Source organism: Amphibalanus amphitrite, unplaced genomic scaffold, assembly GCF_019059575.1.
Source record: "Amphibalanus amphitrite isolate SeventyFive unplaced genomic scaffold, NRLGWU_Aamphi_draft 000417F_arrow, whole genome shotgun sequence".
Lineage (NCBI taxonomy): Eukaryota > Metazoa > Arthropoda > Thecostraca > Balanomorpha > Balanidae > Amphibalanus > Amphibalanus amphitrite.
The window spans coordinates 421,408-442,603 of NW_024881911.1; the positions used below are offsets into that span (position 1 = coordinate 421,408).

General features: G+C 54.7%; 1 protein-coding gene across 7 annotated transcripts; it reads right to left on the reverse strand.

The window, feature by feature from the left end:
- Nucleotides 1–4,580: 4,580 nt before the first annotated feature.
- On the reverse strand, nt 4,581–20,986 carry LOC122390988 (chromosome alignment-maintaining phosphoprotein 1-like). 7 transcript variants are annotated; one of them, XM_043384492.1, is made up of 6 exons: nt 20,401–20,986; nt 12,815–13,641; nt 12,307–12,372; nt 11,425–11,591; nt 6,564–6,702; nt 4,581–6,185 (listed from the first exon to the last, which is right to left on the reverse strand). In XM_043384492.1, exons 2-5 carry the CDS (start codon nt 13,502–13,504, stop codon nt 6,612–6,614), a joined length of 1,014 nt encoding a protein of 337 aa, XP_043240427.1. In that variant the 5' UTR covers nt 13,505–13,641; nt 20,401–20,986; the 3' UTR covers nt 4,581–6,185; nt 6,564–6,611. The 7 variants fall into 7 exon arrangements, with proteins under 7 accessions (XP_043240427.1, XP_043240428.1, XP_043240429.1 ...); XM_043384493.1 differs by lacking the exon at nt 20,401–20,986 and adding an exon at nt 20,237–20,375; XM_043384494.1 differs by lacking the exon at nt 20,401–20,986 and adding an exon at nt 19,793–19,943.
- Nucleotides 20,987–21,196: the final 210 nt, after the last annotated feature.

Below are 21,196 nucleotides of genomic sequence, written 5' to 3' on the forward strand. Positions count from 1 at the left end.
TGACATCTCAGTAGTCAAACATCCCCTCCGGTGACAGTGGTCTGTCTGGTGACATGACCTATGACCCCTGCTGACATCTCAGTAGTCATACGTCCCCTCCGGTGACAGTGGTCTGTCTGGTGACCTGACCTGTGACCCTGCTGACACCTCAGTAGTCTCCGGTGACGGTGGACGGTCTGGCGATCTGACCTGTGACCCATGATGACCTCGCAGTAGTCACACGTCCCCTCCGGTAACAGTGGTCTGTCTGGTGACCTGACCTGTGACCCTGCTGACACCTCAGTAGTCATACGTCCCCTCCGGTGACAGTGGTCGGTCTGGTGACCTGACCTGTGACCCCTGCTGACACCTCAGTAGTCATACGTCCCCTCCGGTGACAGTGGTCTGTCTGGTGACCTGACCTGTGACCCCTGCTGACACCTCAGTAGTCATACGTCCTCTCCGGTGAAAGTGGTCTGTCTGGTGACCTGACCTGTGACCCCTGATTACACCTCAGTAGTCATACGTCCCCTCCGGTGATGGTGGACGGTCTGGTGACATGACCTGTGACCCCTGCTGACATCTCAGTAGTCATACGTCCCCTCCGGTGACAGTGGTCTGTCTGGTGACCCCTGCTGACATCTCAGTAGTCAAACATCCCCTCCGGTGACAGTGGTCTGTCTGGTGACATGACCTATGACCCCTGCTGACATCTCAGTAGTCATACGTCCCCTCCGGTGACAGTGGTCTGTCTGGTGACCTGACCTGTGACCCTGCTGACACCTCAGTAGTCTCCGGTGACGGTGGACGGTCTGGCGATCTGACCTGTGACCCATGATGACCTCGCAGTAGTCACACGTCCCCTCCGGTAACAGTGGTCTGTCTGGTGACCTGACCTGTGACCCTGCTGACACCTCAGTAGTCATACGTCCCCTCCGGTGACAGTGGTCGGTCTGGTGACCTGACCTGTGACCCCTGCTGACACCTCAGTAGTCATACGTCCCCTCCGGTGATGGTGGACGGTCTGGTGACATGACCTGTGACCCCTGCTGACATCTCAGTAGTCATACGTCCCCTCCGGTGACAGTGGTCTGTCTGGTGACCCCTGCTGACATCTCAGTAGTCAAACATCCCCTCCGGTGACAGTGGTCTGTCTGGTGACATGACCTATGACCCCTGCTGACATCTCAGTAGTCATACGTCCCCTCCGGTGACAGTGGTCTGTCTGGTGACCTGACCTGTGACCCTGCTGACACCTCAGTAGTCTCCGGTGACGGTGGACGGTCTGGCGATCTGACCTGTGACCCATGATGACCTCGCAGTAGTCACACGTCCCCTCCGGTAACAGTGGTCTGTCTGGTGACCTGACCTGTGACCCTGCTGACACCTCAGTAGTCATACGTCCCCTCCGGTGACAGTGGTCGGTCTGGTGACCTGACCTGTGACCCCTGCTGACACCTCAGTAGTCACACGTCCCCTCCGGTGACAGTGGTCTGTCTGGTGACCTGACCTGTGACCCCTGATGACACCTCAGTAGTCATACGTCCCCTCCGGTGATGGTGGACGGTCTGGTGACCTGACCTGTGACCCCTGCTGACACCTCAGTAGTCTCCGGTGACGGTGAACGGTCTGGTGATCTGGCCTGACTCCTGCTGACATCTCAGTAGTCACACGTCCCCTCCGGTGACAGTGGTCTGTCTGGTGACCTGACCTGTGACCCCTGATGACACATCAGTAGTCACACGTCCCCTCCGGTGACAGTGGTCTGTCTGGTGACCTGACCTGTGACCCCTGCTGACATCTCAGTAGTCATACGTCCCCTCCGGTGACAGTGGTCTGCCTGGTAACATGACCTGTGACCCCTGCTGACAGTGGCGCAGCCAGGGGGGGTCAGAGGGTCAGCTGACCCCCCCGAAATTTCTGTCAGGGGCCCGCTCGAGAGAGAGAGAGTGAGAGAGAGAGAGAGAGAGAGAGAGAGAGAGAGAGAGAGAGAGAGAGAGAGAGAGAGAGAGAGAGAGAGAGAGAGAGAGAGAGAGAGAGAGGAGAGAGAGAGGTCCTAATCTAATCAGACGAGCCCGCTTCGAGAAATGCCCACTGCGACACCTCGGGTGAGGGGTCGGCCTGGGGCCCCAGGTGGACAGGGCCCGGGCCCCCAGGAGAACGGGCCCGGCCCCCTGGGTGGATGGGACCCGGGCCCCCTGTAGATGGGTCCGGGCCCCCGGGTGGATAGGGCCCGGGCCCCCCGGCGGATGGGGCCCCGGTGGATGGATCCGAGCCACCGGGAGAACGGGCCCCGGGTGGACGGGGCCCGGACCCCCGGGTCCCGCGAGAACGGGTCCAGGCCCCTCGGGTGGATGGGGCCCGAGGCTCCGGGAGAGCGGGCCCGGGCCCCCTGGGTGGAGGGGGCCCGGGCCCCCGGCTGGATGGGGCCCGGGCCCCCGGGAGAACGGCCCTGAGCCCCGGGTGGACGGGGCCGGACCCCCGGTTGGATGGGGCCCGGGCCCCGGGAGAACGGGCCCGGGCCCCCTGGGTGGATAGGGCACGTGCCCCTGGGTGGATAGGGCACAGGCCCCCGGGTGGATGGGGCCCGGGCCCCGGGAGAACGGGCCCGGGCCCCTTAGGTGGATGGGACACGGCCCCCCGGGTAGATGGGGCCAGGGCCCCCCGATGGATGGGTCCGGGGCCGGGCCCCCGGGAGTACGGACCCCAGGCCCCGGTTGGACGGGGCCCGGGCCCCCGGCTGGATGGGGCCCGGGCCCCCTGGTGGGCGGGCCCCGGAGCCCCGGGTGGACGAGGCCCGGAGCCCAGGTGAACGTGGCCCGGGCCCCCGTATGGATAGGGCTTGGTCCCCCATGTGGATAGGGCCCGAGCCCCCGGGTGAATGGGGCCCGCTAGGGTGACCCGCTTGCTTCGCAACGCGAATAAGGGGTATTTTCGATCGGTGGGCGTTTGGTTGGTCTTGTGTCTGTGGGTTATGTATCCATTACGGTCGATTGCCTTTTGACGGCTAAGCATTTTGGTTTTGGGAAAAAATATCCATCGCATCGAGGTGCTCGTGTCTGATAATAACCATGCGTTCTACTATAGAACATGCCAAGTGTATTTCATGACATAGGTTGGCGTAGGTTATTGAAGAGTGAAAGCCATCGATGAATTACTATGTAGAGGTTTGAAACATTTATATTCTTAAGAATATTGTTGCTCGTCATGCAAAAGCGATGATTGGACCTTGGTCACAATTGAATGCTCTTCCAATCTATGCCCATTTCAATTGTCAAACATACCAGGTTATGTAGCAAAACCCCTGTAATTAAGTAAGTCATAAGCAAATGCTATTTTCTCCAGCAATTTGTTCCACCTTGTTTTTGATCAATTAGCTTTTCACAATTTTCCCATGAGAGGCGGTAGGTACATTTCTCTTGCCAACAAGCGTTGTTTGAACCCGCTCCGTCTGACAGTCACCCAAAAATAGCATTAAGTCCAAAATCCGTCCAAAACGTCAATTTTTCAAGCATAAGTGCCCTCACGGGTGCACGTGGCGCGTGCCATCCCTGCACCGCACACCATTCGATAGCCCGTTCGATTCTCATGCACGATACTGTGTTCCTCGTGCCGATCGGACCCACGGTTACCGAGATACTGCACGGGGACCGGACCCGTGTCGGGCAAGTTGAGCCATTGTCGCCCATTTTTGCAAGCCGATTTATGCATGTAAAGTCTATGACGCGAATTTGCACTTTTTGAGCACGCGCCATGTGCTCACCACCGGCCCGATCGAGCTGTGACTCTTCACAGGCACGTTACCCATCCTTGTTCTATAAGTTGCGCGAATTTCAGCGCACTATGGAAGTTACGTCGCGATCAGCCGCTTTTTTACGCGAGTTCTTCGCGAAAAAAAACCTTAGGGGGTTGCATCAACCCCTCCCCCCTGTGCCGGCGAGGGTTAAAACTTCTTACGAGCGAATTCACGTAATGAAGAAGAATAAAAGCGCAATCTACTACAGCAGCCAATAGATGACTTAGGACAGGCACATGGGACTACTTTTAAATCTTGTGCGACAGAAGCAGGCAACAGTTCCGATTGCATATAATATGCTACCTATGCATATTGCGGAATTGGGGCTCATATCGGACTCGAAAGATACGAAGTCATACGTCATAGTAACATATTTCTGTCGTGGTCAATTTGCGTAAAAAGTGAAGACCGGGTGATTACCGAGCTACTGTTCTATGCAAATTTTCTGATTCAAACTCGCTCAGGGTTATCGTGCAGGTAAAGGGGGCCCGCCCAGCAGAATGCGTATGAAATATGGAGAGATTCTGAAAAATGGGTGGGGGCCCGCACACTAGGGGGCCCGCTTTGGAAGCGATGACCCCCCCGAAACGAAATCCTGGCTGCGCCACTGCCTGCTGACATCTCAGTAGTCATACGTCCCCTCCGGTGACGGTTGACGGTCTGGTGACATGACCCGTGACCCCTGATGACCTCACGCGTCTTATGACCTCACGCGACCTGGCCTGTAAGTCATCAGTCATTTGAGGTCGCCGGACTGGACACAGTCTCCAGCGAGAATATGGGCTGATAAGAGCCAAACGCAAGCGAAAGGAAAACAATATTTATTTATCATTTGCAGGGCATGCCATTAATGCTCACGACCTCCAGCGCCCGAGATCAGCTTTAACGTCAGACTTGTCCACCTCAATCCGCAAGACTGCAAGCCGCAGTAGAAACGCCACGTCCGCGACGCGACACGCCGTCTTGGCACGCGGTGCAGTCGGCACGGCCGGTACCGCGCACCAACAGAACGTGAACAGAACATAGCAGAGAACAGAACGAGTATGTTCAAGTGCATCACTTTGTCCTACTCAAGCGGACACATCAGCTACCATCGCTGCATGGTGATTGCACGCGCAACGTCTTAGAGGCGAACAGTCCTGAGAGCATGAGTATCAGCGAGCTCAGCTGGGTGCTGAGCGAGTCAGTGACGGCAGCGAGTCAGCGCATCGCTGCCGAAGGCAGCCGCGGAACGCGCTCACACACATTCATCACATAGAGTCCAGCGACCCGCGGCCTCTCTAGCAGCAGGCCCGGGTCGTGCTCCACCGAACGACTCCAGGCACCCAAGCTCAGCTCACAGTGCGACATCAGTGCCACATCGGAGAGCCTGCGCCGGTCCAGCTCAGCTGAGACGAGTAGCCGAACGTTGCGAAAATGTGCGCCACCACGGCCAGGTGCGGCTTCTTGGTGAGCCGGTAGTTCGGGAGCGCCAGGGTAGACTCCCGCTCCTCCAAATTCAGGTCACCGAGCGCTCGAACAACTTGCCCACGGACACGCTGTTAAGTTTATACGCTCTAGCAGATGAGTGCCGGCGCCGGCGCTGGCGTCCAGCTCGAGTAGCACCGTCTCGTGCGTAGAAAGCAGTTCGCAGATCATCTAGCCGCGCTTGGTTATCACCAGACAGCCGCGCATCAGCATCGGCCGCAGCGTCTCCAGGCGCGGTGAGATCCACGCGCGCAAGCCGGCGGAACGCTCTCGGTGATTATAAGAGCCAACAGTCCGTCATCCCCACCACAGATCAAACTCGTACATGAGCAGTCTACAATAAGCCGACGATATTCACTTCACACTGTGAGAAGTTACTAGATATGAGAAACACGCGCCGCGTCGGCATTCGTCACGAAAATTACCGCGTTTGTGACGAACAGCCAACCGAAAGACGGCGGTACCTTGTGGACAACAGTCAGCAGTCCACCGTATGCAGCTGATAGATATAAGCTATGCAGCCGACTCGGCGGCATTCAGCGGCGCGTTCAGAGACACTGCAGCTGGCCAGCTGGTTCTCCAATAACAGCCACCACCGGCACTTGATATCAGCACATACACATACTGACCAGCTCTTCTCGCACCAACTCTAGGCGCTCAATACCGCGGCACAAGCGATATGTCCGCCCACACTCGTCATTGATCAGGTGGTCCAAAACACTATCTGCCCTGGTGACACTGAGTCAGGTCGGCGCCGCCGTGCCGCCACCAGGCCGTGACCGCCGGCTGCCGGCGGGTGAGCATCAGCAGGCACACAGTGGATCCGGCCAATGAGTCGACTTCGCAGCAGCGCGGCCGTGTCGAGCAGCAGGGCCAGCACTGCGTCGGTGCAGCTCTGGCGCGATGCCACCAGTCGGACGGCGGCGGCGACGCTCCGATCCAGCTGCCGGAACACGGAAGCGGCGTCACGAACATACAGAGAGATAGCAGTGGGTCGGCATTCCGCTAAGATCATACAAGGTAGTAGTAGATGGAAGCAGGTAGTACGGAAAGCAGGCGACAAAATGGAAATTAACTTATTACTTTTCCATGACAAGGAAGCTCTGTCTATAAGTCAAAGACAATCTTGAAACGGATCACGTCGAAAGCAACAGCTGACACCAGGTGTCTATATCGGACTGAAGGAAAACAGCTCCGGGTACCGAGTCGACGGACAGGGGGCAGAATATCAGCATCAGTGTATGTAAAACTTCGTTGTCGGTACCGTTTTAAATGTTCTCCAAGTGTTGGTATAATTGTATTACAACCAATGAAAACGTACCGTATCAGCGGAGAGCAGCCAGGTAGAGGTTGGCCGGTGTTGCCACTCTCAGTCGTCTGAGTGACTGCGGCCGCACACCGACAACCTGCGCTTCCGCACACCGACAGGCTGATGGCGCGTTGGCAAGCTTTGTCGCCTTCTGTAACAAAGAAAAACTCAGCTCAACATAGGGAAACACTTAAGATAACTAAATTGAGTCGGGAGCCCTCGAAATCTGTCTTTTGGCACCAGCCAACCTGGTTATCCCCTGGCTACTGAGAACAGAATAGATGACAGCTGTACAATGACACAAATGATACTAGGTGAAATGACGAAAACTATTAAAGGAAGTTTATGCAGTTTATATATAAACGACACTCTAAAAGGTCTCATAAAGGACATACGCTTTGAAAGTTTGCGATTAGTACACTCGCGTCTGAAATGGGACGGTCAATTTGAATTTGCACCTGTATCCGAGCGAGCACGTTTTCTTCAGCATCAGAAGAGTACGGCGTAGTGCTGCCAGTGGCCGCCGCGAGTGCCAGCCAGCAAACTCTGTAGCCGCAGCTCCACGTGTCCGTCTGCTGCGGAGTCTCGGGCACCACCAGGCGCCAGCTGGTCCACTTGAGATGGGGCTGCGTCGCCTCCATGAGGAGCTGCACTGCCTCTGTGTAGGCTCCGGATGGCCAACAGCCCATGGAGTCGAAGAACAGCACCACTTGACGGCGCCAACCCACTACGAAGAGGACCCAGTGATTGCCAATATTCAGTGGCAACAACCACGTGTTCGCTGTGGCGAACTGCCTCATCGATTCTGTGGTGCAGCGTCGACAGGGTGTCCTGAGAGCACCATACCAGTACACCGACAGTGCCAGCACCTGCGGAGATGATATGGACTCGCAGAACAGATCGATGTCCTCCGCGGTCAGCCAGGGTCTGCGCTTCGGTGGTTGTCCTGTTCGCAGCGGCCGTCCTTTGGGACGCCCTGAGGTGGCGGCTGACGGCGCCCGTCCTTTGGGACGCCCTGCGGTGGCGGCTGACGGCGCTCGTCCGCTGGCTCGCTCAGGGACCGTGGCTGACGGTCCACGCTCTGCTGCGGTGGCGGCTGACGGTGCTCGCTCAGGGACCGTGGCTGACGGTCCACGCTCTGCTGCGGTGGCGGCTGACGGTGCTCGCTCAGGGACCGTGACTGACGGTCCACGCTCTGCTGCGGTGGCGGCTGACGGTGCTCGCTCAGGGACCGTGGCTGACGGTCCACGCTCTGCTGCGGTGGCGGCTGACGGTGCTCGCTCAGGGACCGTGACTGACGGTCCACGCTCTGCTGCGGTGGCGGCTGACGGTGCTCGCTCAGGGACCGATTTGGTCGCCGGGGCTGGGGCCGTCTTGGGGGCCGGTTTCGTCGCTTGGGCAGGGGCCGTCTCGGGGGCCAAGTCCAGCGGTGGCTTAGTACGAGCATACCACGTGGGCTTGTCACTCGTGCGGCGCTTGGCCCAGCATTCCTCCTGGGTTTCAGGATGAAACAGCCCTTCTGCTGCCTTCCTTTTCCGGCCCCTGAGGACAGGCCGGCTCGGGATCAAAGCCGCCTTCATGCGGGCAGCCGTGTCCTTCAGCAGGACTCGCACAAAGTCGCCTGGCTGCAGTCGAGTGCGTCCCTGCAGCATCTGTTTTTTGACGACCTTGAAGTGTGACTCGACTGCCGCGTTGGTCACCACGGCAGCCGAGATCACTTGACTCCAAAGTGGAGTGAGCGGCATGACAGCCCCCAGCAAGTACTCTACCAGGCCAGGGCAGAAGTACTTGTTGGGGACATCGCTGGCTTCCCCGTCCGTCTGCAGGCTGCACTTGACTCCGTTAGTGATGTCCTCGAAGTGACGCCCGAACGCGGTCCGCGCGCGGTAGGTCCTCCGGGCTGGCGCGTCTTCGGCTGCCTCCAGCGGCGCCTCGGTTTCTTGGCGGTCGTCTGTTCCATAGTCTACGCGCGTGACTTCCGGCAGCTCCACGGCGCACTTGCTCCTCGACAGGGCCAGGACACAGAGTCGCTTGTACGTTGTGTCTAGAGTTTGCAGCGAGGTGGCCTGCTGCATGCTGGCGAAGAGCCACATGAAGCCAGGTCTTGCCTCTGCAGCCACTCCTTTGCTCTTCAGGGTGTGCGCGAAACTGTGCAACAGGTGGGCACCGCAGAGACTTACGAGAGTCTTGGGCTGCTTCGTAGGGTCTGTGAGGCTTTGCCAGCAGGCCTCGAGGTACGCTTCGGTTGTGGTCTTGACGATCGCCTCCGACACAGCGTGTATAAGCGCCCAACTGAAGTCCGTGACCACCCTTGGAGGCGTGAGAGGGACCCTGGTCACGAGTTTGTATCCATGGGCCACCTGTGCCAGGAAATGCGCGATAGTGGGCACATTGTGGCTTTCCGCCAGCAGGTGGGCTAGCGGAAAACTCCTGTCGGTGTCAGGGCTCTCGGCGATGAGCGCGTACAAATATGGCCGTTTCTCGCCGACTTGGCGGGTGACAGAGCCCGTGGCATCGAGGTGGAGCGTCCTCGGAGCCAGATGGTATCGCCGGAAGAAGTGCTCCCTGTAGAGGTGTACCACGACCGGTGCCCTCCCGATGAGATGGATGCCACCCTTCACGACTTTACTAGTCAGATCCTCGGCTCGTGATATAGCCATCGTCGCCGCCAGGTCTTCAGTCCAGTTCGTCGAGTGGCGCTCGGCCACCCGACGCTCGTGTGCCGCTTGGCGCAGGATGTGGCGAGGTGGCGCCTCGGTGATATTTCCGTCCGCGAGCTCGCAGTCCGGTGCCTGCATCAGCATATCTTGCGACACACGGTACGCACCGCGATCTTCCACGCGCTCAGCAGTCTCCCGTCGCCGCTCTCCGCTGAGGTACCGGTGGGCGTGCTGCAGCTGATGCGCCGTGCTCGGCGTGCCGTACGTCGTGCAGCGCACAGTCAGCGGTTCCCCTACCGACGGCGTATGTTGAATTGAGAAAGAGTACGAACTGCACGAGGGGAAGCGACATGTGGCGAAGCAGGTGAAAAACGCAGCACTCCTCTTACGCGACCACAGCTTCTTGATTCGCCGTCGACGGACGGCCAGTACGCATTTCGGCCCGGGAGTGCTTCGGCAGAACGCCGTCGCCAGCGTTGAGGGCCAATCTTTCTTCAGATTACGTCCGACAAATACCTGTTTGACCTCCTTTTCATCGAGCTGAAACGTGAAAGTCGACGGCCCCGCCTCTCGCTGGTCCGGCACTGCCGTCGCAGGACACCCGGGGTCCGCCTCTCGCTGGTCCGGCACTGCCGTCGCAGGACACCCGGGGTCCGCCTCTCGCTGGTCCGGCACTGGCGTCGCAGGACACCCGGGGTCCGCCTCTCGCTGGTCTGGCACTGCCGTCGCAGGACACCCGGGGTCCGCCTCTCGCTGGTCTGGCACTGCCGTCGCAGGACACCCGGGGTCCGCCTCTCGCTGGTTCGGCACTGGCGTCGCAGGACACCCGGGGTCCGCCTCTCGCTGGTCCGGCACTGGCGTCGCGGGACACCCGGGGTCCGCCTCTGTCGTCGCCTGATGGTGACATGTCGTATCGGTATGGGGCCGAGGTCCGGTAGGAACAGGATGCGGAAGTGCACTGATGAGCTCCAGCACATGCCTAGGAGAAGGAAAATGATTCGGTTTTAGGCCATGGTCAAAGGAGAGCAACAGAGGTCGGACAACATCTCCACCCTTTCAAACCACGTCACGTTTTCTGACGATTAAACGGCGGACATATATGGGGGTTCTGGCTCTAGAAGTGGTTTGTGGCGCGCCAGCCTATAATGTCCCACCGACTGTTTACTATGCAAAACTGTGGGTATTCTATCTCTACCGCATTTTTTCCGATAAAAAGCAAAAAAAAAAAACAAACAAAAACAGTTCATGGTCGGCGGCCCGCGAGGCTCGGCGTGGCTCGCCAGCCTCGCTTCCAACTTGTCCGGTTTATAGAACCGGGATGGGGTTAAAATGCGTCGATATCTTCATAATTGTATTCTTATTTTTTGCAATAGGTGAGCACCAGGAGTTAGGACACTGATTACTTTCGCATTACTGATGGTTGTGGACTTCGTGTGTGTTTTATGCTCTTGTGTCAACATCATCAAAGCTTGTTCTGACCTTTGCCAGTGTTTATCATATCTTAATTCATTAGAAGTTAAACATATCGCATTATAATCGAGAACAACAAGCCATATAATCAGAATGAAGATGGAGAAACCATACAATATAGAACAATGTTGCAACAAAATTAGCACAAGGAGCCAAGGACATATTTAAAGCTTTGCATGATGGCATAGGGTACATGGCCACTTGGTAACATGTGCCATTTCTTATTTGTGCCAGTCAGTTGTGGGGAACGAAAGCGCAAAAAATCCAATACTAATATTCGCCAAGTACATGCGCGGACCTGGTCGGTACTGCAGCTGATTAATGGCGGCGGGAGACGCACTGTCGCTGCTGCTTGGGCCTGCGGATGGCCAAGAGTAGGCATTTCCCGCCCTTGTGGAGGCGTTCCCCTGTACGCGTACCTGCGGCTCGGGAGCCGGTCTGCTTTTGGAGCACCCCTGGTCTGGTAGCGCTGTTCAGTCGCTAGCCTAATACTGAAACACTAGCATTCTCTCCTCTAACAACATTAACACCTCTTACTCTTTTCCTTGCGCTAGCCTACAAGGCAGCGTCATCTGCCCTCAGTGTGTCCCCCGACAGTCATAATCCGTGTTGTCATTCTGATGTTTTTCTTCTTCTCCCTTTTACTTGCACGTGTTTTTAAATAAACGTCATGACCTGGGTTTATACATTGCATATTATCGGTGCTTTACCCACGGTATGTGCAATCGAGTCAGAATACACACCTTCCTAAATGTCCTCTGGCAAAATCTCGGCGCAGTGCGTCGGCTTTCCGGGACAAAGCCGCTCGCTGTTTGGCGTTCTTCGGCTTCCCATCGCGTCTCTCCAGGACACGCACCCAGAACGACTTCAGCCTTGGTGACAGTCCTTGTCTTGTTGCCTCCCAAATGCCCTGGGAAAAGATTGTGTTTCATTCATTTACAAAGTGAATTATATAATTACACAGGGATCGAGAGAGAGAGAGAGAGAGAGAGAGAGAGAGAGAGAGAGAGAGAGAGAGAGAGAGAGAGAGAGAGAGAGAGAGAGAGAGAGAGAGAGAGAGAGAGAGAGAGAGGAGAGAGAGAGAGAGAGAGAGAGAGAGAGAGAGAGAGAGAGAGAGAGAGAGAGAGAGAGAGAGAGAGAGAGAGAGAGAGAGAGAGAGAGAGAGAGAGAGAGAGAGAGAGAGAGAGAGAGAGAGAGAGAGAGAGAGAGAGAGAGAGAGAGAGAGGCAGTGGACAGGGAGAAGAAATGAAGGACAGACGGACATGATCTGTTGCTTTATCAATCACACAAGTATATGCAAAATGGGTGGCTTAACTTTGACAGCTTGAGCACTTTTGTGTTTCTGTTTGTTTGGCACTTATGACCATGTTATGACGACATACAGCATTGTAAGGTGAGGTTATAATGAGGGCGGCGGCAACGGCCGGAAAACAGTTTATTCATTCCTTTAGGCCCGAGAGCTTTGTGTAAAAACATCATGTTTAACACAATTAGCTGTTCCTTGCAAACATTGTTTTACGAAAGGCTGCAGGGTTTACAGGTCCGTTTACGAAGCAGTAATGCAAATTCACCAATATAAATAAATACAGAAGACACCATAACAACGTAAGACAGTCGGTACATACCTGGTAGCTTATGCGGCGCCGCTGTTCCGGCGTCAGCGCTGGAAGGCCCGTCCGGTCAGTCGGCACCAGTGCTGGAAATGAGGCCGCTTTCTGGTCCCGGCGTTTTATTCTCCGGGTGAGTTAGCCCCGTCTAGCGCTTAGCCTTTCGGGACCCTCTCAGAGCCGCGGTTGTTTTCGCCGCTCGGCCCATTCGAGATGCAAAGTTGTTAGTCGCACGAAGTCTATTTGGGGCCTCTGAATATACGACTTCGAAATTAATCGATTCTACAAAACCTTTTACTTTCATCTGTATGCATACATTTAACAGTAACTCCAGACTAGACTGGTTTGGCTGGCCCTAATTAAGCTTCGTGTGACTATTAACTTTGCATCTCGACTAGGGCGAGCGGCGAAAACAACCGCGACCCTGAGTGGGTCCCGAAAGGCTAAACGCTGGACGGGATTAACCCGCGAGGAGAATAAAACGCCGGGACCAGAAAGCGGCCTCATTTCCAGCACTGGTCGGCACACGCAGCTCGGTCTCCGAACCGTCCCCGCCGGCTGACACACCGCACACCCGTCCCGACACCGTGCCAGTGCCGTCAGCGCAAGGCGGCGGCTCGACAGTCGCGGTAGCTCCGGCGCAGGCCTGCACCGGAGCTACCACGTCAGCGTTCACTGATCGCGGCACAGACTTGCGGTCACAGGCTGATTCGACGTCCGGGGTGCGTCTCTTCGGCGTCACCGGCGATCTCGGAGGGCCAGATATCTCCTTCGCGCGGCCTCGCTGGCTGACGAGATTGCTCGGCGCTGCGGCAGACCGGGTGCAATTCACTTCCGCAGCCCGTTGTGGCGGTGATGAGCGGCTCGTCTTCAACTCACCAGCCTTCGTCACGTCATTCTCCACAACCCAGATGAGTCTGCCGGTCCCGGAGACGGCGCCGCAGTCACCATCCTCAATCACCTCGATTAGCTCCGTGAAGGCGACGCCGCCGCCTGCAGACGCCTCCTCATCAGACACCTGGGACGAGCAGTCCGTCTCCGTGTAGATGTCGATCAGCGGCGAGCCGACGCCGTCCGAGTGTGCCGCCCACAGCTCAGACAGCACGCAGTCGGGGATGTCCGCCGGTACGGCGGTGCCGCCGTTTGAGGACGAGGACGCCACGGCCAGCGGCGGCGGCGGCGGCGGCGGCGCCTCTTCACCGGCAGACCACGACATCGCCCCGACAATGTGTAATTTCCGACAGGAGGTGCATCGGTGGCCAACGAGGTAGGTCGACTAAGTACGACCACGCAGCCGGACTCCGGAGAGGCGCCCGATCACCCGGGAAGCAGCATGCCGTCTATCAGCCGCACCTGAGAAAGAGAAAGCCGTCAGTTTTCAGAGCTACACATATCGGGATACTCCAAGCTACTCGTATATGTCACCAGACAGTCCACTGTCACCGGAGGGGACGTATGACTACTGAGGTGTCAGCAGGGGTCACATCACAGGTCATGTCACCAGACCGTCCACCATCACCGGAGGGGACGTATGACTACTGAGGTGTCATCAGGGGTCACAGGTCAGGTCACCAGACAGACCACTGTCACCGGAGGGGACGTGTGACTACTGAGATGTCAGCAGGGGTCACAGGCCAGATCACCAGACCGTCCACCGTCACCGGAGACTACTGAGGTGTCAGCAGGGTCACAGGTCAGGTCACCAGAAAGACCACTGTCACCGGAGGGGACGTATGACTACTGAGATGTCAGCAGGGGTCACAGGTCAGGTCACCAGACAGACCACTGTCACCGGAGGGGACGTATGACTACTGAGGTGTCAGCAGGGGTCACAGGTCAGATCACCAGACCGTTCACCGTCACCGGAGACTACTGAGGTGTCAGCAGGGTCACAGGTCAGGTCACCAGACAGTCCACTGTCACCGGAGGGGACGTATGACTACTGAGGTGTCAGCAGGGGTCACAGGTCAGGTCACCAGACAGACCACTGTCACCGGAGGGGACGTATGACTACTGAGGTGTCAGCAGGGGTCACAGGTCAGGTCACCAGACCGTCCACCGTCACCGGAGACTACTGAGGTGTCAGCAGGGGTCACAGGTCAGGTCACCAGACCGTTCACCGTCACCGGAGACTACTGAGGTGTCAGCAGGGTCACAGGTCAGGTCACCAGACAGTCCACTGTCACCGGAGGGGACGTATGACTACTGAGGTGTCAGCAGGGGTCACAGGTCAGGTCACCAGACAGACCACTGTCACCGGAGGGGACGTATGACTACTGAGGTGTCAGCAGGGGTCACAGGTCAGGTCACCAGACCGTCCACCGTCACCGGAGACTACTGAGGTGTCAGCAGGGGTCACAGGTCAGGTCACCAGACCGTTCACCGTCACCGGAGACTACTGAGGTGTCAGCAGGGGTCACAGGTCAGGTCACCAGACAGACCACTGTCACCGGAGGGGACGTATGACTACTGAGGTGTCAGCAGGGTCACAGGTCAGGTCACCAGACAGTCCACTGTCACCGGAGGGGACGTATGACTACTGAGGTGTCAGCAGGGTCACAGGTCAGGTCACCAGACAGACCACTGTCACCGGAGGGGACGTATGACTACTGAGGTGTCAGCAGGGTCACAGGTCAGGTCACCAGACAGACCACTGTTACCGGAGGGGACGTATGACTACTGAGGTGTCAGCAGGGGTCACAGGTCAGGTCACCAGACCGTCAACCGTCACCGGAGGGGACGTATGACCACTGAGATGTCATCAGGGGTCACAGGTCAGGTCACCAGACAGACCACTGTCACCGGAGGGGACATGTGACTACTGAGATGTCAGCAGGGGTCACATGTCAGGTCACCAGACAGACCACCGTCACCGGAGGGGACGTGTGACTACTGCGAGGTCATCATGGGTCACAGGTCAGATTACCATACCGTCCACCGTCACCGGAGACTACTGAGGTGTCGGCAGGGTCACAGGTCAGGTCACCAGACAGACCACTGTCACCAGAGGGGACATATGACTACTGAGGTGTCAGCAGGGGTCACAGGTCAGGTCACCAGACAGACCACTGTCACCGGAGGGGACGTATGACTACTGAGGTGTCAGGAGGGGTCACAGGTCAGGTCACCAAACAGACCACTGTCACCGGAGGGGACGTATGACTACTGAGGTGTCAGCAGGGTCACAGGTCAGGTCACCAGACAGTCCACTGTCACCGGAGGGGACGTATGACTACTGAGGTGTCAGCAGGGTCACAGGTCAGGTCACCAGACAGACCACTGTCACCGGAGGGGACGTATGACTACTGAGGTGTCAGCAGGGTCACAGGTCAGGTCACCAGACAGACCACTGTTACCGGAGGGGACGTATGACTACTGAGGTGTCAGCAGGGGTCACAGGTCAGGTCACCAGACCGTCAACCGTCACCGGAGGGGACGTATGACCACTGAGATGTCATCAGGGGTCACAGGTCAGGTCACCAGACAGACCACTGTCACCGGAGGGGACATGTGACTACTGAGATGTCAGCAGGGGTCACAGGTCAGGTCACCAGACAGACCACCGTCACCGGAGGGGACGTGTGACTACTGCGAGGTCATCATGGGTCACAGGTCAGATTACCATACCGTCCACCGTCACCGGAGACTACTGAGGTGTCAGCAGGGTCACAGGTCAGGTCACCAGACAGACCACTGTCACCAGAGGGGACGTATGACTACTGAGGTGTCAGCAGGGGTCACAGGTCAGGTCACCAGACAGACCACTGTCACCGGAGGGGACGTATGACTACTGAGGTGTCAGGAGGGGTCACAGGTCAGGTCACCAAACAGACCACTGTCACCGGAGGGGACGTATGACTACTGAGGTGTCAGCAGGGGTCACAGGTCATGTCACCAGACAGACCACTGTCACCGGAGGGGACGTGTGACTACTGAAATGTCAGCAGGGGTCACAGGTCAGGTCACCAGACAGACCACTGTCACCGGAGGGGACGTGTGACTACTGAAATGTCAGCAGGGGTCACAGGTCAGGTCACCAGACAGACCACTGTTACCGGAGGGGACGTATGACTACTGAGGTGTCAGCAGGGCTCACAGGTCAGGTCACCAGACAGTCCACCGTCATGAGAGGGGACGTCTGACCTCTGCTGTCCTCTCAGCAATCACCTGTCCCCTCTGGAGATGATGGTTCACCTGTCTGGTGAAATCACCAGACCCTCCACCATCTCGAGAAGAGGCACGCTGACAGGTCACGAAATCTCACCGATGTAAGGTGGCCTCACTAGACTTCAGAGGTGTTGTGGGATGCACACTGAGATGGTGTGGGGCCTCTCAGCACCTTTTGTCTCAGACTTGGGAGAGGCTTTGTATGTAGACTAATTATCCTTGTGGTGACATGACCATTAAAAGTCAGTGACATTAGTGGTCTGTTCCTTAGCCAGCTGTAAGCTGATGTGGTAACCTTGAACCCAGCTGTCCAGTATGTGCTGTGTGTCATAGGTGCTCACATAGAAGTGTCTGGGGTGCAGTGCATAGCTTTGTAGTGCCTGTAAGTCCTGTGTCTCACATGGCTGTGCTCCACACCAGCATTGGCAAGTGGCAATTGTTGTTTTCTGCTCTCAACACATCCTCAGCCTTGTCATAAAAAGAGAGGTAGGTACCTAGAACATAATTTATCTTCCTTCAAAATACATAATGACATTTTAAACACACAGATACTCAAGCTAGGGCAATGCTATCAGAAATACCAGAAGTTATAAGAGGTTATACAGTGATACCCTTTGCACAGAAGTCATTTCCCAGTAAACATGCCGACGTCGGCCCGACGTCGGGCCGAGGCTCGGCCCGACGTCGGCCCAGCGTCGGTTCAATCTCGGTCCGACATCGGCTGGACGTCGGATATGCCCGCATGTTCCGACGTCCAGCCGAAGTCCAGCCGACGTCGAGCCGACGTCGGGCCGAGATCGTTCGCCGAGGTTGACGAGATCGTTTGTCGTTGGACCGACGGGGCCGACGTCGGCATGTTTATTGGGACAACGCGCCAAAAATATCAACCGGCGGCGGGATTCGAGCCCCCCAGTCGCCGACGTCGGCATGTTTACTGGGACAACACGCCAAAAGCATCAGCCGGCGATGGGATTCGAACCCCGTGTCATTCGAATGCGAGGTTAGTGCGCTTACCACTACACCACGCAGCCAGCTAACGGGTTTGGTTTGTTTTGTTGGGTTATGCCCTTTCGGTCTGACAAGACCATTTCAGAGCCGGAAGGATCATAGGATGGAGACATTGGTCTTCTTGGCGAGCACCCTGGGTCCAGTTCATATAGAGTCCCTGGTCCCATTGCTGTTACGTGACACTTATTGGAAAGGGCAACCCCACAATGGATTCATATAGCCACTCTTACACACCTGCACCAACGTTTCCCAAAGTGTCCCTTTGATAAGTGGCACTTTGGCAAAGTGACACTTGCCGACTGGCCTTTCTATATGAACTGGGCCCGGCCCTGGTGAGTTGCCGGGGCTGAGCCTGACCAAAGGATAGGCCGAGCAGCCCCCAAGCACTCACCGCACCCGGCTACGGGCGAGCTCGGCTTACGGGCAATCCCAAATGGGATAAAGTTTCCCGTCCAGTCCGGATCAGGGGGTTGCGGCGTGGAGGAAGATTTGAGTTTCCTGAGGATATTTTGAATACAGAAGCTCTTTATGAAACATGAAACATGTATTTTATACTATTTTAACGGTCAAAACAGCGGCCGATGTCGGTCCGACGTCGCCCCGACGTCGGCCCGACGTCGGCTGGACCTCAGCAATTGATCTCGGTCCGACGTCGGCCCGACGTCGGCTGGACCTCAGCAATTGATCTCGGTCCGACGTCGGCCCGACGTCGGCTGGACCTCGGCTGGACGTCGGAACATGCGGGCATATCCGACATCCAGCCGACGTCGTGCCGAGGTTGGACCGACATCGGGCCGACGTCGGCATGCTGATGCCGAGTTGCCGACGTCACCCCGACGTCGGCCGACGTCGGGCCGACGTCGGCATGTTTACTGGGTTGTACGGCACCGCAAAGTGTGTAGATCGTCCTTGCTGTTGTCACGAGTCAACGTAACATTCTGAACCACAATCTATTATCTGTCGGAGAGGCCAACGTCACCTAACGTTTTCATTGTACCGTAAAATGGGGTGTTAAGGGACAGTGGGGTGTTAAGGGACAGTTGCATGGGAAAAACTTTGAGTCATATTAACTTCCTAATTTGAGAAGGTTCAATAAAAACTTCAGTGTGGTAGTTGACACTGTTTTGCTCTTGACCATAGGACAAAATGGTATGGTTTTTCATGCAAGTGATTTGGTTCAAAAATGGATTTGAAAATCATGCTACATTTTCACAAAATTGAAACATCTCCAAAACTCTGTGTGTACCACATAAACTGGTGGGTGTACAGGGAAAATGAATGCATAGGTGTATTGTCACATGTATTGCACATGTTTCCTGAAAAGCTTGTGCAAATCCACCCATTCATTCATCATGCTCTTCCTCTTTTCCGGATACATGCATATTTTGAGGTGGATGTGGGGCAAGATGTGGGGTGCTAAGGGACAGGGAAGAAAAAATAGAAAATAATATCTAAATATAATTTCATTAAGTTTTCTTTCAGTAGGCATGGAAAACACCAAATTCCACATAAAATGCTGGCAAGTTCATGCTTTTATCTCTAACACATCTTAAGTTATGTAACAAAACATCTCAACACTCTCTTTTACAATGATGGGTCAATGGAGACTGATGTAGGTAAATGTGATGTCATCATAAAAAGGCTAAAACAAAGAGGGCAACATAATGACAAGTGACTAGCTTCAACATGGGTTTTAATTGATGACAGAAGATTACTTTTTGGTTCTGTTTACTGTATAATTAGCACATTTTCCACAAACGTAAACTGCATTACACGTAATTGGCTAAAAAGGTCATTAGTGGTGAATGAACCTGACTTGTTTTGTGACAGAATATGCAAAACATTTCAATAAATAAATTGTGTGCCCTTCCACACCCCAATTGTGGGCATTTGATGACCATTTCTTGGAATAATATAGGTGTCCCTTAACACCCCACATTGGGGTGCTAAGGGACAGTGATGAAAAATAATAAAAAATAATATGCAGGTATAAATCTTAAAAACTTTAATGTGGCAGGCATGTAAAGCACCAAATTCCACATAAAACGCTGACAATTTGATGCTTCTATCTCCAACCCTTCTTGAGTTATATAACAAAACACCTCGAAACTGTCCCTTAACACCCCGTTTTACGGTAGTTAATTCAATCTGATTAGTGTCACGCCATCTCATAAAACACTTACTCTTCACATTTGGTTGGGTTAGGTTAGGTTTTTTAGGTTATTTCCGCCACATGTGAGTATCATTTTTGGATTCCGGATGTCAAATAATGTAAGGAAGTGCAAATTTTATCTTCGAACAGCAGACCGTACTAATTCTCCACATTTACCGACTTGTTAACCTCTGGAAGTCTTCCTGCTGATGTTGTCACTGCTCCAGATCTGCAGTCTTTCAAACGAGGCCTAACAGATGCCATTCCGGACAAACTTGTTGAATATGTTTAGATGTACCTAAGTAAATTGTTATATTGTTGTGATAATCTCCTGTGAAAAAATGATGTTTCAAACCATGTACTCCTCAATGGTGGCACAACATTCCAGTTCAATGTATGGCAAGACTGCAATGGTGTACTGTACAGCATATGCATAACTGGCGCGCCTTGTGATGCAGGGTACCTCCCATCCTCAACCATCCTGTGAGCCAATTTGAATTCTGTACTGACTGTTGTAGTGGATGGAACCCGACAAGGTGAGTTGACAAGGTGAGACAGACTATGAGCAGTGTCTCAAGTAAATACTTGCCATTTCTACCGACTACCTTATAGCAGACTCACTATTGCAACTCTGCCATGCGAATCCAACTTGCATCTAGCTGTGGAATACTTGGCGCAACTCTCTGTCATTCACCGTTTCCTTACTTCTCGATCTGATGGAAGGAGGATATGAAACAGGAGAGTCTAACAGGTGAGCATCAGCACATCATCAGACATGTGCTTACCAGATTATTTGAGCAAATAGACCTTCGATTATTCGATTAAAACCAGCACAATATCACCACACCACGATTTTCACACAGAAATATTGTTTGCGCCAATTTGGTCTGCCATGCGTCATAAAGCCAATCATTTGATTCTTATTTTTGATCTTTGATTTCTCAGTTTTTTAGGCTTGCCGCGCTTAGATTTTATCACCATCGTGATCAGGAGATTTTAATCTATCGCTGGGATAAATTTCAATAGATTCCTAGGGGTCCGCACATAAATTTTATTTTGTAAAAGGCAACCACGCATAATTTGGTAATGTCATATCTCAGCTCGTAGGGCGTGCCGCGCCTAGATATTAACACCATTGTGATCAGAAGATGAAAATATATAGTAGAAATGAGTTTCAAAAAATTCCTAGGGGTCCGCATACAATGTATTTTTGATAATGGGCAACGGTGCGTGACCTTTGACCTCTTATGACTCCGTTCGTAGGTCGTGCCGCGCTTATTTATAATCAACATCGTAATCAGAAGATTTTATTGTATCAGTGGACCAATTTGCAAGAGATTCCTAGGGGTCCGCTGATAGTTTTTATCATTTTTTTCCACGCGAATACGAATTTGACGCCAAATATACGCACATCAAAAACCAGCCGACGAGTTTCACCAACCAGGCGAAAAAATATCCGCCGGCGTGAAAAAATATCAGCCAGAAAAATAGCCAATGAGTTTCACCAACGGCAAATGCGGCATTAATGGAGTGTTATTTTGCGCCATTATTTGTAGAAAAACAGCCCAAAAAATAGACGGG